Here is a 12,386-nt window from a genome sequence, read left to right as displayed (position 1 = left end):
CACTTTTGTTACTGGTTGGTGGTGGGCAAGGCTCAATTTGATTAAGTTGATGACATATTTTTCCCTCCATCAGTCATGATTTAGTGATATTTAAATGAAAGTATGACGGCAGTTGTGGGTTTGTTTGCTTTGGTGCCAGTTATTTGTGATCAAACCTCACCCACACAGTCCTGATTATATGGATTTATTTTCTAGTGTTACACTCCAAACTTTATGCATATTATGCATGAATATTTAATGTTACATAGAACATAGAAGACACATCAATTTAGAAATGTCACACTTGAGTATGTGCTGTTGTGCTGAATATCAGCACAGTCGGTTGACGAGGCCACAGTTGTACACCAGCACGACCTTGAGTGCGATATTGCTTTTATTTGACAGTTCTATAAGTGCCATTTATAAGTCAACATCAAAAAGTGACAATAGATTTGTTTGTTCAACCTTTTCTTTTTACTCCGCCAAAACAAATAATAACACAAGTGGACTGTTGCCAAGCAACACAAACATTCCTGCTCACTAGCTTGTTACTTTGTGTAGCTCCTTACGTGAAGGTGGCATTATGTTTGCGGGCTGTTTGGACCATTGTTGTGAACACGAAATCTCATATTTTGAAGAAATTTCTTCAAATTTGGCACAAACGTTCACTTGGACTCAAGGGTGAACTGGTTAGATTTGGTGGCCATAGATCAAAGGTCAAGGTCCCTGTGACCTTGTCTGCCTCATTTTTCTGAACAGAATATCTCAAGAAAATCTTGGAATTTTTTTTTCAAATTCGGCGCAAACATTAGAGTAGACTCAAGCATGAGCTGATTAGATTTTAGTGGTCAAAGGTCAAGGTCGTGCTGATCTTGCATTTGTCGCACTCTTGTGAACTTGATAACTCAAGAATACCTGGGGGAAATTGACGTTCAAGAGGACTCAAAGATGAACTAGTTAGATTTTGGTGGTCAAAGATCAAGATCACTGTGATTTTGCATCTGTCTCATTTTCATAAACACAATATCTGTAGATGACTTTAACGAAGTTTACTCAAAATTGGCACAAAATGTCCACTTGAGAATGAGAATTTGAAGGTCAAAGGTCAATGTCATGGTGACCTCATAAAACACGTTTTGAGCCATAACTCAAGAACCATATGTGCCCACCGTGACATTGTGATTGCTGCTAGGGGAAGATGTGTGTGTATGTCTGTGTGTGTGTATGAAGAATCCATGTTTTTACAGACGTGGATTTAAACTTGTAAATGCAACTTGTCTTGAGCGTGGAGGCGCATAACCGCATGGCGGTATATGTAGTTTTTACTAATATGCAGTAGTATTTCCCATGTTATGCATTAAGGATTTCCCTTTAAGATCTGAAATCTGAGTTTTTTCAGGTTTTCAGTCAGATCTTGTATTCGCCCTCAGCCTTTGCCCACTGCTGCATCATATTTAGAAAGAGCAAATCTCTCCTTGTAGACTCACATTCTTCCTCTGTCCCGTGCCTACAGTGTGCTCCTTTTGGCCGCAGATGGTGTTTTGGCTCAAGTTGTTTGACCACAAATCCAAACACATGTACAACTCAATGGGATTATCCTGGTCGTTCTGCAGTATCCCATACATGGTTCAGCTTTAACAGCAAGGACAGCTATTTAAGAATTCCCCTCCCAACATGACTGGAATACCTTGGGATGCTGCCAGAGACCAGACAGAGCCAAATGTACCGGCTCTTCACATGACCTGTGTGCCGCAGACAGAAGCAGCTCCTTTGCACCACTGACTCCTCACAAGATATTCTGGGATTCTGCTGAATAGTATTGTGTTGACGTCAACTCGCCGGACTGACTGAAATTTCTCCTGTCTGCCCGAACCAAACTGTGCAGCCTGGAGTGTGCCACTAGAATAATTATACACATTTCAGCGGTTGATTATAATGAGTTAATTGATGCGTTTAATAAGCCATCATTTGCAGTGTTGAGAGAAATAGCCTCTTTTGTCTGCTGGCCAATTAGAGCTCCTGTTGCTGCTCTATCCTCTTTGTGGTACAAGTTGTATGTTTAAGTGACAGAATGGAAAACTCATTAGCAATTTAAATACAGAATTAACAATTAAAAGCCTCTTTAGCCATGTTAGCGGCAAGACTCCAGGCATGGCAGGTGGTCCACCACTTTGGCGTAGACTAAAATATGTCAACAAGTATTTGCTGAATTACCATGAAATTTTGCACAGACACTGTGTCCATGAAGCCAGTTGGCAGTGATCCTCTGACCTCTGTGGCCACCAACAGATGCAGTGAAATGTTTTGAAGACTGTTAGAAGTATTGCCATGAAATCTTGTAGATTTTCATGTTCGCCTCAAGATAACTCACAATAATTTTATTGATCTCTAGCTATTCCAGCAAATTAATATTGTGCTTCTATAAAGTTGGGGAACTCACAAGAGACAGATTTTAATTTGAAGCTGCAGAGGCCTTGACTTTTAGAGCCTAATATGGTCAAGCTCCCAAACCACTCAATCATGCATTTCCTATCAAACAAGTTGATGCTGTCTTCTGTTGGTTCCCCATGCCCCGTCCTTTAAATCCATCACGTCTAGTTCGTAAGGCAAATTTTCAGGTAGAAGTCTCAAGTTCAAGCCAACTTTTAACCTTAATATCAACCGGGATATTTTATTTTATTTTTTGAGTTCTGTGTAGCACTCTTCTTAAAAGTAAACTAGACTTTGTGTAAAAATCCAATGAGTGCCCATTAAACTTTGCCTGTAGATTTAACATTTTAGCAGTCCTTGCTCCCTTGTCTTGAGGTCAATGGGTTTATGGTTAGATGCCTGAAATAAGGACTGCGGTTAACAAAAGCTGAAGAGACCTTAGCTGTTTGTGCTACGACATAAAATAGGTTATTCTGTAAATACCCCACTTGTGAACGTTTAGGCCTTAACATGTTTTTAAAAAGGCAGTTGCTAACAAGTGGCTAAATGAGACTACAGAACGCCATCACTCCGACTTTAACTTTACAGCCTGTTATGATGATGATGTTGAAGTTGTGAAGTCATTACGCTTAAAAAATCATAAGTTGCGATCATTGTAAAAATTATCTTTCTGAACTAAACATGTAAAGTATCATAAACGTTTGCCACAGAGTTTATTTTCTTAAGTAATCCAAAATCCAGTGGAAAAATCTCATAGGTTTTTTGTGGCGGGAACCCAGGTGAAGCTAACCTCCACATCGGCCCAGAAAAACAAACTTTATACCTGAAAAAAAAGAAATTTCTTTTAGCATCAGCTGTACTCAAGTGCTAATTAGCCAAGCCAAGCATGCTAACACACTAAACAAGTGGGGGATTTTAGCTTTCTGACAATAGCATGTAGCTCAAAATAACTTTCACTAAGTAGCCTCACAGAGCCACTAATCATAGATTTTTTTATGTATTTTGCTCATATTAAAAAAGCAATTCTTTTTGATACATTTTCATTGTGAGCATGCTAGCTTAGCTTAAAACAATGACCCCTAGCCTCACAGAGCATGAGCTGTGGACTTTATTTTGAAAAGATTAAAGCCACATTTCATGATGTAATGCTGAATTTCGATAAATTTCCACGTCAGACTTTAATGTGAAACAAACTTTCACTGTGAGCGTGTAAGCTGACTGACATTAGCATTTAGCCCAAAGCTAACTCACTGCTCTGATGAAGCACAGCCTCAAACAGCTGCTAACATGGCTGCAGACTCCTGATTCACATTTATTTTGCAAATCCATTTATAGGCTACACTAATTAAATCATTAATTATTTAAAGGCACAATAGTGAAATGGTGTTATTAATTGACTCAAATAATGAACTGTGTTTTAATTTGTATTTAAATTGTATAAACTTTTAGCCAATAGTTAAATTTAAATGTGAAGTTAATGAATTACTTTAGTTTTTCTAAAGCCTGCAGGTTAATTAGCTAATGGAAAAAAGTGTGTTATTATCTCCAGACTCCATTACTAATGAGCTGCAGTCAGCTACTTTTGGTTTTGTTCTCCAGTTGACTTTCATCACCAGCACTGGGCTGCTGCTGCTGCTGCTGCTGGGACCAGTGGGCGGTGAGCTGGCAGTCTGCTCCCAGTCTGTGACATCACTTTCCCAAACATTCACCCTTGGAAGTTTGTCCATATATGGAAGAGCGCTCCACTTTCCCCTGACTGCCGGGGCTATCCCGTGTCGGCATCTCTCCTGCTCTCTCAGTGTGTGTGAGTGTGTGTGTGAGACAGAGTAAAGGGAGTCAGTTTACCTTACAAGGCAGACAGACCTGCCTTCCCTTCACATGTTTACAGGAGTCTCATTGTGACTCACCTTTCTTTTCTCAATGACTGTGAGCCTGTTTTGCGCATGCGCAGTGCAAATTTGCTATATTTTACACATGATGAAGTCTTAACTTTAAAATTGTGCCGATATTAAGCAGAAGTCAGGATTAACAACACATTTTAGGCATACAAATTTTATTAAAGCACAACTATTTGTGGGACTGAATTGTCCATTACAGAGACTTATAGGTCTATTTAAAGATTTTTTGTAGCCTTTTTTTAAAAAAAATAAGAGCTTAAAATGCAAAGTGGCTACTAACTCTAGATGCCAGACAAATTAATAAAAAGTACAATATTTGCATCTGAAATGTAGCGCATAAAGTTAAATATGGCTACTTAAATAAAAACAAAACAAAAAGTAGTCTACATAAGTGCACTACTTGAGCATAACAGTAGTTGAACATACTTGCAATAGTTGCTTTCCACCAATGATAGAAATTTATCTCCTCAGTGGTGGAAACTATTTTAAAGCACACAATTTGTGGAGCTGAATTACATTACAGAGACTCGGATGCCTAATTTCTAGATTGAATATAGCTTCTTTTTATTTTAAATCAATGAAAATAAAATCTTAATGTGCAAAATAACGCTAGATGCCAGAAAAATAATAAAAACTACAATATATGCATCTGAAATTTAGCGCATGAAATTAAGATAGAATAGATAAACATAAATAAAAAGTAGTCTGTAAGTGCACTACTTGAGTATACAAAGCCCACTTACATTGATAGAAATTTCTCTACTTTTACGTCACTTTATATTACAGCTACAGTTACAAGCTTCTTAAGTTGCTCATTGCCTTCTTCCCATGTTTTATTTTATTTAAAGAAATCAAGCCAATTTGCTCAGGCTTCAAAGGGTTAAAGGGCAGTCTGATCCCAGTGTTAGAGCTTTACATTTTCTTGCAACAGCAAATGCAATCTTGCTGAATTTAACAACAGTATTAGCAAGTTTTCCAAGTAAACATATTTCGGGCTCTAGTGTAAAGGAGACGCCTATGGTAACGCGTTACTCTTGTTTTACTCTAATTACTCTGTGAAGTATCCGCTCAGTCAAACATTCAGATCAACCTAAAGCAGTCAACCTTGGATATAAAGCCTCCGAGCTGACAGCCGAGTCAGCCAATCCGCTTCCAGGAGGCGGGTCATGTGCTCCGGGCGGCGTCCAATCACGTCGCTCGGTCGGTTATCGATTCAATTTGTCTGAAGCAAAGTTTTTGCGTCTGTCGCTCCTTTGCCGCTAGACCTGCCTACCGCGGAGTCCTGCAGCCGGGCCAAAAACTAGAGCAGATAGAGAGAGAAAAGAGGCAGAGCCGAGGGAGAAGAGGAGGAGAGAGAGAGAGAGAAAAAAAGAGAGAGAGAAACAGAGAGAAAGAGAGAGAGAGGGAAGCCGGGGGTGGACCGTTAATTTCATCCACACACCGTCTTGAATGCGTGGCGGAGCGGAGCTGCTGTAAACCATCAACCGCGGAGAGGACCGGGGGCACATACGACACCAGCAGAGAGCCTCCTTACACACACGGCTTTATCGATATACGTGTTTAATATGGATCACTATGACGGAGAAATCGATTACATGCAACAGGAAGACGACTGGGATCGGGATCTGCTCCTGGATCCTGCATGGGAGAAGCAGCAGAGAAAGGTGAGTCTGACTTCCTTTTACCTCCGGTGGGAAGGTGCGGAAGTGTGCCTGCTCCTCGTCGTGAGAATAATAACAAGAATAGAATTAATATTACCTTGTTATGTATTATTTTGGGCTGCGGATCGATCAGGAAGGCACCAAACCCCCATTGACAGCTGCTCGCTTTAATTATTAGGCTCATTATCGCTTTTGGTAATCACCTGCGCGCGTTTCCAAACTATTCCTGGAGGTTTACGTGCTTCAAAAACTTTACATTTCAAAACAACTTATTCTGTGCAGCCTTGTGAGATATCCCGCAGCAGGAGTGGTACAGTACAAGAGGGGGAGTGTTTCAAAAAAAAAAGAAAAAAGAAGGAGGTCAAAGAAACAATTAAAAACTGGACAGGACGCCCACCTATCCAGTGCAACAGATGTCAGCCATGCGCTTGAGTGCATATGGTTTGTAAGTGGCCCCTCCTGTCATCTGGTTTATGATGCGACGTGGATTAGGCTATGCTTAACAACCGGGAGATGGAGTGTGTGTTTGGGTGTGTGAGGAGGGGGGTAAACCCACTATAACTCCTTTTTCGTCTCATTTATTTGTGATTTTTGGCGATTTTACGCACGAATTGGCGCAAATAAATAGATTTCTGTTTGTATTTCAAGTTGTTTCATACGTTATTTCCCAATTTTTTAAACTAAGTCTGCTCATGTTGATATATTACAATAGATTCATGCTTTATTTTACCTCCTTTGATGAGTTTGAGCTCCGTAACCCGGGTTGTAAGACGTCCATATATTGTCTTTAACAAGCCCAAAATCACCCACACGCGTCAAACAGCTGCTGCCTTTTTTTTTTTTTTTTTTAGCAGAGTATGAATGGCCTGTTTCGAGAAGGGGTGTTACTTCTCTCTCTGCTCCCCAGACTTTTCCTCCGCTTTGAAAAACGGGGAAGAAAAGCGCTGTGGAATCTGAGTAAGCGCTGCGGTTTGGGCTGGGCTTGCATGGGAGCAAGCGTGCCCAAAAATGGTAATAATCGGCCCCTCTCGCTGCCGTTGGAAAACTTTTTCCCCAAGTTTCTTTCTCGCACTGCAAGCTCTCAGCTTCTAGTTTCCTGGATTATGTCATCGGCAGGCTGCTACCGGTCTAAGGCGAATTAGAGGAAATAAAGGGAAGGTATGCAGAGGCAGAGACAGGTGTGGACAGCAGACAGGGCTGGACAGCATCTCCTGCTGCTGCTCCTTCGCTGTATTAAACTCATAAACTCTGCTGGACCAGTCACTGGCTCCTGTATTTCAGCTAAACGTTGCTCAAACCCATTGGAACAAATTTTAAATTCTTTTGGAGATCCCAAACTTTGTGAATGTCCAACGAAATGCTGGTGAAATGTTTATAAAAGCAACGATTTATTGTGAAATTTAATGGATTCATAGGTTAAAACTGTCAAAATTTGTCATGATTTCACTGTTTTTTCAGGACAAACCAACTTATTTACATTTTATCTATCTGTCTATCTATCTATCTGTATTTGTTATGTCCATTCCCTCGTCTAAAAGTCGATGGGTCCTTTGAATGGATTTTGGGTTAGAAGCCTGAAATAAGGTCTGTGGATAACACAAGTTGAAGAGACTTTAATGTTTTGTTCTACGACATAAAATACGCCATTAGTGGTTTTCATTTGTGACGATTATCTTGTTGAACAAAACATGTAAACATCAAAGTTTATTTTCTGCAATGATCCAAAATCTGATGGAAAAATCCCATCGGCTTTTTGATGAGGGAACCGGGTTGGTCTACAGAAAGCTGTCATTCCTGGGACACTCGATGATGTCCGAAATTAATTGATTGCTTTACAAATTTGTAAAACCAAAGTAACAACAGCTACTTGTATACAGCCAAACTTTCTTTTTCAAAAGTTATTTAGTACCAAAATGTTACGTTAACTGAATATTTTTTGGGGACTAAATACTTCTTAAAAATTATATTTTAAGTGTATATAAGTAGATGTTGTTATCATTTTGGTTCTACAAAAATGTAAACAAAGGGGTTGCTCAGAAAAACAGTAAAATAAAGAATTGAATATAGCTGAGACAATTAATGATTAGATCAATAGGAAATTAATCTGCAACTATTTTAATAATCGATTTATCGTTCAAGTTCTGTTTTATGGACAAGAATCCTTAATGTCAAAAGTGATTTCAATGTTTGTATAAGTAACAACAGCTAATTATATACAGTCAAAGTATCCTTCCTCACAAGCTTTTTAGTCCCAAATGATTATGTTAACAGAATATTTTGGGACTAAATAACTTTTTAAAAAAATGTATGTGTATACAAGTAGCTGTTGTAATGAATTTGGTTCTAAAATAAATGTAAACAAGTTGGTTTATTCTAAAAAACAGTTTTAACCTCTGAAACCATTGATTTTGACAATATATCTTAAATTTTATAAACATTTCACCAACATTTGGTGGAAATTCACAATATCACAGCTTTGGAAAGAATTGAAAGTTAGTTTCAATGAATTTGAGCAACATTTAGCCAAAACACAGGAGCCAGTAATTGGTCCAGCAGAGGTTAAAGAGTTAGAGTTTGCACATGAAGGAAGCATTTAGCCCCCACATTTGCTCCAGTCTGGACTTCCATCGTGACCCCCACATTTCTGGGCCTGCATGACCCTCATTGATGCAATCATCCTGCAGAGCGCGAGATGTTTTATTCATCTGCTCCTCTCCACAGAGAGACGTGATAAGTGCTTATGTTGAGATCTGACTAGATGAGCTCACAATCAGGCTGAGTGGGAGGGCCACAGCCCCCCCTGTCAGGCAGGCACCTCTGTCCTCAGCCTGCAGGGCGAGTGGAGTCACACCATCCATATGCATGTGTGCACACGCAAACACACACCGCCCAAATTCTCTCCAGGCCACAGCAATCAGCTCTGCTGCTGATGAACAGATAACCTAGAAGCCTTTTGTGTTTGCAGATGGTTTCGCGTCAAGAAAAACATTGATTTTTATTGAAATCATAATTTTGATAAGAAAATTCTGACATATTTTCATTTTGAAATCAATCAGCGAGCATCTTGAATGTGGTTTCCTCTGCATTCGAGATAAGTGTTTGGTTGGTTTATTGTTACGACTGCGTTTTTGCTCTGTTGCTTCACTTCCTTAAAGGGTAACTTCAGTATTTTTCAACCTGGACCCTATTTTCCCTCAATCTTGTGTCAAAGTGACTAATGGAGACAACAGAAATTGGTCCAGTCTGGAGTGAGAGCGCTACAGTTGTCAGCAGTGAAACGGGCTGCACTGTAATCCCCACAGACAAATGAGCACTGTCAATTAAAAGTGTTTGTTTTTGCCGCTGAAGGGCTCAAATTGTCATTCTAAGTATCTGACAACATCATGAAAAGGATTCCTGCAGAGATAGACCTCTTTGTTAAAGAGATGCTAACCAGAAACAGCCCAGAGATCACTAACATCAAACCCACCAAACTTTATTTAAATAAAGAGTGCTTTTGTAACCATAAAACACACTTCATTCAAAGTCGACAGAAGCAAAATAAACACCACAAAAATCATCTTGATTCATTTTGACTCTGTTACAATAGTCACCAACTCTGGTTTGGTTGAAATTAACCCTTAATTCACCCAGTTAGATGTGAAAATATGTTTGCTCTGTTCATGCTAAAATTGCTAATTTTTAAATGGAGTCTGGTGGAGTTGGTGATGGCCATTTCGGGGCTGTTTCTGGTTTACAAAAAACGTCTAACTCTGAAGGGATCCTTTTTTTTAAGTTGTCAGACACTTAGAATAACAATATGAACCTGTCAGTGGCAAAAAATAAGCATTTTTAGTGGTTATAAACTGACAATAGTCAGTCGTCTGCAGGGATTATTTTGCAGCCAGTTTCACTCAATATCAGGCCAATTTCAAAAGTTTTGGTCTCCATTTGTCACTTAGATGCATTATTATGGAAAAATAGGATCCAGGATTAATAAAAAAAGTTCCCTTTAATTTCTTTGTCAAGAAGTGATAATGGACAGCAAACATTTTACCACCAAAGTGTGTAGAGTGCTGAAGTGTGTTAAACTAGACTGCAATAGTGGAAAAATACATGTTGTGCAGGGTTTTTTTTTCTTTGGCTCTATTTTGCAATCCACTTTGACGCACACGGACCCAGCATGTCAGAGAGTGCTTAAAATATTTTGAGTCCGATGCAAGTCTTAACCTGAGCCCAGGTATAAAGGCAGGTTTCCTCTTATCTTGGAATCTTAATGTCTCTGCAGATCCAGGTGTCTCAGGTACACTGTGCCAGATGTTACTTAAAGCTGCAGCTCCCACAGATTTTGTCTTAAACAACATGGGAGTTTTAGTATGTATTTATCGGATGCATTACATCCGACAAATGTTAAACAAACACTCCTTGTCTGTGTTTGGTCTGTGAGAGTTTGTTGTTTTCGTAGCAGGAAGGTGGAGTTCAGGTGTTGACTGCTGAAGCTAATTTGTGCAGGTTTGTCCTTATAAGGTTATGAGCTGCAGCACCTTCGATCAGGCCCTCCCTATAAACCTCCCGCCTCCCACTTCCCATCTCCCACACCCCATCCTCTCTGTTCCCAAACGCTCCCGACCAACACCCACATTCCCCTGCTCCAACTGTACAAGCCAGGTCACAGATAAGGCTCATCCCTCATCAGTCTGATGCTTCACTCCTGCCAAAAACTTTTGTCTTGTTTTGTGACTTTGAGTCTGTTCTGACTAGAGCTGCAGCGTTTAGTCGATCAAAAGATAACTAATCAGCTGTAATTGTATTAGTAAATTTTTAAGCAAAAATGTGAAACCTTTGCTTCTTCCAGCTCCTTCAGTGTCAGAATCTGCTGCTTTTCTGTGGCGTTCATGATAGTGAGGGACTGTTTATTTTTTATGAGAGGGGAGGGTGTGGTGCTTTTTTTAAATTAGCAAAATTACATTATTTATCATAGCAAGAAACTGTAAAAGCAGAATTTTATCGTTGCATTTTTACATTTTGGAAAACCCTTGTACACATCATGGAAACAACCAAATGCCTTCTTCCCACTGCACAAAAACCCCACAAGCATCAGTTTCTTTAATGCAATGGGAATGCATACGATTGGCATTCACACCCGGGTCAAATGACTCTGCAGTAGACACGAGTACTTATCGCTTCTGGCTGCGATCAGCAGTGATGGGAATACAACACCTGGGTGAACGCGCTAATTTAAGCGAGATGCAGTGATGCGCTGCCGTTAATTACCGTCCCTGTCCTCCTAAGCTGCGTTCAAACATTGATCCAAATTAGTCTGACCTGAGGCTGAAAGAGAGACTGAATAAGGAGGAGATATATAAAGAGAAGTAACCACCGTAGTTTTCACAGACCTCTGTCCATGCTGTTTTCTACTGTTTACCTGTTCCATGGTCTGTCTGTGAGATTGCACCGACACACCAAAACACACACACACACACACACACACACAAACAGCACACTTATCTGCTGCAGATCTGTGTACAACCTCTGCGCTACTAGCAATGGGAAATGTAGTCACTAGCCTATTTTTAGCGGGTTTACATGTTTGAAAAACCTGCGTGCATGTGCTGATTTTTGTGGGAAAGGGGTATGCGCCAAAAATAGTGGAATTTCATCAAACTCATTTCATTCCATATTTAAAATTTCCCCCCAAAATAGATCTTGGACAAAATAAGAAATTTGAAAATGACATGAACTGTAGTGAATATTTTATAGCCTAAACGATGAATCGACTGTTTGTGAAAAGAATCAGCAGATCGATCCAATAATGAAACTTTCTCCTGCAGCTGCAGCTCTGACAGATGTGGACCATTTCTTTGAGTCTTTGTCTGACACACTAAGTGAAGGAAGGAGCTCAATTATGAAATAATGGATTCTTGGCTTTTTCCTCTTTGGAGTTCAGTTAAGGTGTGTGCGTTCAGCAGAAATGTGTTGGTCAATACTTTTCTAGGAATCATGATGCAATTAATTCACCCTGCGTGCCTCAAGTCTCTGCAGGAACTTGTCTTTTTTTGTGGAAGATATTCAGGAAGTGCACACTAAGTGAGTCAGTCATCACACTTAACACCACTTTACACTCCCCACTTTGACTAATCAGCGCTCCCTCGGGCGGGGCTGGCAGCAGGCGTCAGGACTGAGCATCCTGACCTACATCTCCACACTGCTTCTGGAGAAAATTACACGGGATAGCGTACAGATTAATATTCAGGAAGGAAGACAAACCTGCTTTTGTTTTCTGCGCCTCGGGAATGTTTAAACGACAGTTTCTTCTCAGGAGTTTCAGGAAACTGACTCAGCACATGAATGACTGCGTGACGTTTCAGTTCTAGTAAGAAGACAGCAGCTGTTTGCTAAATTGCATAATAGGATGTGTAATGTCAGCTCGCAAAATGCT

At 39.9% G+C, this 12,386-nt stretch overlaps 1 protein-coding gene across 5 annotated transcripts in view; it reads left to right on the top strand.

Annotated features, from left to right (window-relative positions):
- The first annotated feature begins 5,562 nt into the window (after positions 1–5,562).
- The window catches only part of actn1 (actinin, alpha 1), a 74,231-nt gene continuing 67,407 nt past the window's right edge, over positions 5,563–12,386 (top strand). For 2 of the 5 annotated variants that reach the window (XM_088087970.1, XM_042500100.2), the window contains exon 1: positions 5,563–5,971. In XM_088087970.1, coding sequence (XP_087944096.1) covers positions 5,873–5,971 — 99 coding nt within the window. In that variant the 5' untranslated portion in view covers positions 5,563–5,872. The remainder of the gene's footprint in view (positions 5,972–12,386) is intronic. The other 3 variants (XM_088087969.1, XM_042500098.2, XM_088087971.1) reach the window with 2 other exon arrangements.

The sequence above is a fragment of the Plectropomus leopardus genome, chromosome 14 (assembly GCF_026936395.1).
Source record: "Plectropomus leopardus strain MGB_pleo_1.0 chromosome 14, ASM2693639v1, whole genome shotgun sequence".
Lineage (NCBI taxonomy): Eukaryota > Metazoa > Chordata > Actinopteri > Perciformes > Serranidae > Plectropomus > Plectropomus leopardus.
Note: the sequence above shows the minus strand (reverse complement) of the source record. Positions and strands in the feature narration are given on the sequence as shown.